The sequence below is a fragment of the Fusarium oxysporum genome, chromosome 1 (assembly GCF_000149955.1).
Source record: "Fusarium oxysporum f. sp. lycopersici 4287 chromosome 1, whole genome shotgun sequence".
NCBI classification, from domain to species: Eukaryota; Fungi; Ascomycota; class Sordariomycetes; order Hypocreales; family Nectriaceae; genus Fusarium; species Fusarium oxysporum.
In genome coordinates, this window is record NC_030986.1 from 6,808,017 (window position 1) to 6,813,166 (window position 5,150).

Here is a 5,150-nt window from a genome sequence, read left to right on the forward strand (position 1 = left end):
TTTCCTTCACTGAGCAGCTTTGCTCTGGATGTCTTTGCTATTCCAGCAATAGCAAGCGATTGTGAGAGGCAATTTAGCCTAGCGAAGCTGATGTTGACGTCTCAGAGGCTTTCGATGGGCTCGGATACATTGGAACGCGTTCAGTGCCTCAAGAACTGGGTCAGACAGGGCGGAGTAAAGTTGGATAGCTGGGTGGGTAGCTGACTTTTGGTGTGCACGAGGGGGACGACTTCGCGTAGGGGTTTCCACCCATAGAATTTATATAGAACATCAAACAAATCAAACAAATCAAACAAATCAAACAAATCAAACAAATCAAACAAATCAAACAAATCAAACAAATCAAACAAATCAAACAAATCAACTTTGAGCTCGAGGGCTATCAATCAAACCAACTTTGACCTCAAAGTTGATTTGATTGACATATGATGAGCGCTGGTTATTCCTCTACAGGCTGGCGATCAATTCAATTCCATCAATTTCGTCCTCGCGTGGCGTTGCGTTGAAAGCTTACTCAGCATTTGGCCAGTGGAGTTGAACCACTGCATCTCCAGATTGAATTGATGGCGTTGAATTGAATATGTTGAATATCACACGCGCGTCGAGTCCCCCAATGCTCACTTCCCAGCGTCTAGGTCATCCTCCTCTGCCTCCCATATAACGCTATTTCCAACCTCTTCTGACACATCAATCAAGCTATCAGCCGCGTCGACTAGGCCATTCCGCACCCATGACCTCAGTGTCTGTGCCATTCCTATCGAGTCCGCAGCGGTGGTACCATTTGCTCAGCAACACTAAACAAACGCTCGCACTCTGCCGACATAGACGGTATTGATAGTAGGTCAAGGGCCATTCGCGACAATCGAGGGTAGTCTCTCCGCCTTTCCCACCAATATTGGATGGGATCTGTCACAAGATTGTCGTTCCTAGAGTCGGCACTCGACAGCCAGTGATCATATTCGTCTTGGCCCCTACTCCGTGGACTTTCCCAAGAACACCTGCCTGCCAGAGACGAAGTCCTGTGAGCTCAGTGCCTTTCGAGTGCACTCATTGCCTTCAAACGCTTGAATGGGGGTTCTTCATCCGAATTCAAAAGAGTCGGTAGTGGTTTGTACTCTTCCTCCCACAATGTTTCTTGGGCGTGTCTTTTCCTGCTTTCCCTTCCAAAGAGCAGGTGGCTTCCTCCTCTCGGACTCGTCGACAAGTCTGTGCTCCCTGATCAGATGTTTCTCGATATTCTGTGTGCCAACCGCAGTGAAGTCTGTCACCTTGGACCTGACCCTCCGGGGACAATGCTTGCAAACCCATTTCCTCCTCGTGGGAGAATCGCGGGCTTGAATGTCAAAGCCGTGCTGCCAAACCCACGAAGTGTGCCTGCCAACGCGTTCCGAAATCGAGAAACCCGGAAACTTGTGCCATGGGAAGGCTTTCCAATCGACTGGCGAAGCATCCAAGTTATTAGGTGAAGTACTAGGTGCGCTGCAGTCGGGACTCTGGCACTTGACAGGTACGTTGGCGTCATTTGAAGGTTAGGAAAGGAATGGAATGCAGGTAATGATCTTCCTGCAAGGGTCATAGAGCGCGACGACAGCTGAGACGCGTTCATAAACCCCTAATGCTAGGTGCAGTTGGCACGTGCATCAAAAATACGGGGCAAAAGTACTAGCAGGGGTCCTGTGGACGCGTCTTATGGGACTACACGGATTGGGCGCTACCCTGAACCACTGCCATTATCGACAGTTTCAACCGATGGTCAACGTTGAAAGCATCTAGGTGGAATTGAAACAATCAATGCGAGTGTCAAATGGGATTGATTGAATTGATGCACGTGACTTCAACTTCCATAAAATTGACGAGATTGAGTTGATGGTTGAATTGATCGCCAGCCTGTTCCTCTATAACTAGTCTATTTCTATTGCGGTATAGCCATCCAATCCAGCTGGTTCAATTGGCTCCTGACTTTCTATGGCAACGAGAGTACAAGCTGGCCTGTATCAGCTGATTAATTCATCTTGATTAGTCTAACTTCCCTGTCGTGACGGCATTGCCGTTTTGTGCCGCTTAAAGAGATAGTCCGATGCCACTGACTATGTTAGCCGCCGCTAATGTTAGCTGTCCTGCGTAAGGGCTTTACATTGTTCATAACCACCTCATTAAATGGGTGCTCTCTCTCAGAGTCAAGTATCAACGTCCGGCTAGCAGGGTCCGGTTGACCAATGCCGAACCGTGTGCTCCGCTTTTCAAACTCAAAGATGACCTGCTGTTCCCAGATTCCCCAGAATTTCTCTTTTTTGCCTGTAGCTCTATATTTACCAGTCCCCTCCTGTCGAAATAGTGTGTCATTAGTGCTTCCGCCGGCGGGGCTTTTTAACCCAGCCATGTCCCCGTGCTTGAGGGCCAAGCATGGGACTCGGATTCTTCCTTTGGCTTCTCGGCATAGTGTAGAATATCGTTCTGATGTCCCGGGTGTACCTAGAGTGATTAATTCTCTACGCTGGCATGTGAGCAGACAGCGTAATCGAGTAGTTTCAACTGGGGGATCGCCAATTGCAGTATAACATTTTGTCCGCGCCGGGGTTTACCATGTGAAAAAACATGTCGGTGACATGACACCGCAGCTTGTGCCGCTCTCAGTTAACAAATATGACTGCAGAAAGCAGCTCAGGCAGATATTGAGATATCCGCGGAGCGATCTTGATTCGTCCTCTTCTTACCTCCGACGGAGGCCCCATAATTGATGATCCCAAGCTTTTGTGGAGCCCTAAGACAGGACCATACATGGCTCTTCGATTAACTGACGCGTATGTAGCAAAGTTCTGATGCCCGTCATGGCCCAAGATAAAGTTTATATGACGTCAGAGAGATGGAATGAAAAGGGCGATGGTGCTATCCAGAGCGGGGTGTTTCGGAGAGTATGTGCTACGGGTTGCCTCAGCGGTAATAGCCAGTGAGACGTATGTAGTATCCCCTAATCCTTCACATTGTGGGCGAAATCATGCAGATCCGCCGTGCAAACAAGTATGTGGGTTTATGTGTTCAGACTTGCGAAGATCTTTCCACGTAGATTCTCACCTGAGCCCTTACTCGGTCTCTTCCGTTGAGTCAGTGTGACTGGGAAACCTCTGCAGTGTCATATTGCAAAACACATTTGGCGGTCCCCAACTCCCAAGTACAAACACATGCTTGCGCATAGTAAACCGTAGTCAATCTCCAAGCTTCACAGCCTTGTTGGTGTTGAGGAGGCTCGAGCACGGCGAGCAGGTCTACGCGCCAGTTTCTAGGCTTGCCATGGCACTAGGAAATAGCCACCCCTCCAGACTCGAGGGACATGGGCGATAAATAAACGCCGGGCTCTGAAACTCTCGGCAGTCTAGCCCACGAAGCCGCATAAGTTATTCCCTGAAATACAAGGATTTCCTATCCTCCTGGTTTCCAAAGATGTGGCGTTTGAATATCCCGCTCCCATTGGTAAACCTTGTTTTCTGCTAACAGCCACATTTTTATTAAGCTAAGTTTCTGCTGATGCTGTGATGCTTGCTAGGGTATGGATGAGCATTTGCGCACTGTCTTGAATACTACGTTCCGGTCAGGGCATTGCTTGCGACAGCTGTTATATTTGATTTTTGTATCCTACCCTGCCATCCTCTGCCCTTCCTACGTTTTTAGGCATGCTCTTGGCAATTTCTCTCAAGTTCTCCCTTCTTCAATATCCAAGGTATCAGCCCTGGCCCTAAGGTCTCTTATCACCACTTATTATCCTGACTGGCAATTGCGATTCGAGGAGCTGGATTACTTTATATTATCGTAGAGTCCTGTTCTACAATGCTAGGAAACCTTGCGTTCTCACCGAGATGATGTTTTCGCCACTACATCTTACCAACAATCCTACCATCCAGTTGGATAACCGTAGCTTCACCAATACCTCGAAACATCAAGCCATGTCGGCCGATGCCGAGTCAAATAGGTGGCAGCTACCATTTGAACAAGCAATTGATACCTGCACGGTCACGATGAGAGCGGGTCTCGGGCCCTCCTACATTCCATTACCGCCGCAGCCTATGAAATTTGGGAATCTTGAAGGGAACGGGGCACTGAAGAATATCCGACAATCTGCTATAGATGATAAGAAGTTGAACCGGCGGGCCCACACTCGAAGACAATCACAAGCAGCTGCAAATGAGGCGCTTTCCGAGTCCAGTGCTTATGGGCAGGCTGCACAGTCACCCGAGCCAAGGAAAAGGGGCCGAAAACCAAATAAGCAGTCAAAAGAACAGCAGGTAGCGGGTCAACAAGTGGAGCTTGGTGATGATGATCTTCCCAAGGATCCCCGCCGGCGCCGAGTGCTCGAACGTAACCGCATTGCGGCGAATAAGTGTCGTCTCCGCAAGCGTGGTGAAGCCTCAGCGCTCGCCTGCCACGAAAAAGCAATGGAGGACCAGAACCGCCATCTCACGGCGTGTGTCGACTCTTTGACTCACGAAATTTATCACCTAAAGACCCAATTACTGCGGCATACAGGATGCAAATGCGTCCTCATCCAGAACTATATCGCGAATGAGGCGCAGAAGTGTGTGGATAGGCTAATCGTTTGCTCTACTGCCTTTGGTACCTATAGCAATTCGCTAAGGCCTTGTGATGGAAGCCCAAGTGATGCTAGCACCGCCCAAGAGTTGAATACGCAGAGTCTAAATGGAGGTCGTTTCCTGTCAACCCCGAGAATCTCTTCTCAGCAGGGATCTATCGCCTCGGATGTTACAGACATCGTGTTCGATATGATGGACTTGGGACCATTTCAAACGGCTACTATGCTGCCTGATTCGATGGCCTTTACCCAGCCAGTTCCACCGTTATCCTTCACTGAATATGGACCAGAGTTATCTGTCTACGAGGGACCGCGAGAACACCAAGCGGATGAGGTTGCTTGGGGCTCATACTGGCAGTTTTGACGCTATTGGCTACCTCTGTCTCTCAATTTTAGGAATAAGGGACAAGAAACCACGTGGAGAGTTATTTACGATTTGTGGCTAAGATGGAGTTGGTCTATAACGTCTCGTACCTCTATAAATATGGAGTTGGGACGATGCTTTCCAGCAACCGCACGTCAGGGAGTTGCAAACATGAATATAGAACAGAACTTTATGGTAGCCAAA

At 48.8% G+C, this 5,150-nt stretch overlaps 1 protein-coding gene across 1 annotated transcript; it reads left to right on the plus strand.

Annotated features, from left to right (window-relative positions):
* Positions 1–3,938: 3,938 nt before the first annotated feature.
* FOXG_15168 (uncharacterized protein) lies at positions 3,939–4,946 on the plus strand (the record flags this gene model as incomplete). Its single annotated transcript, XM_018395237.1, has 1 exon — positions 3,939–4,946. The coding sequence occupies one exon, from the start codon at positions 3,939–3,941 to the stop codon at positions 4,944–4,946; it is 1,008 nt and encodes a 335-aa protein (XP_018255751.1).
* Positions 4,947–5,150: the final 204 nt, after the last annotated feature.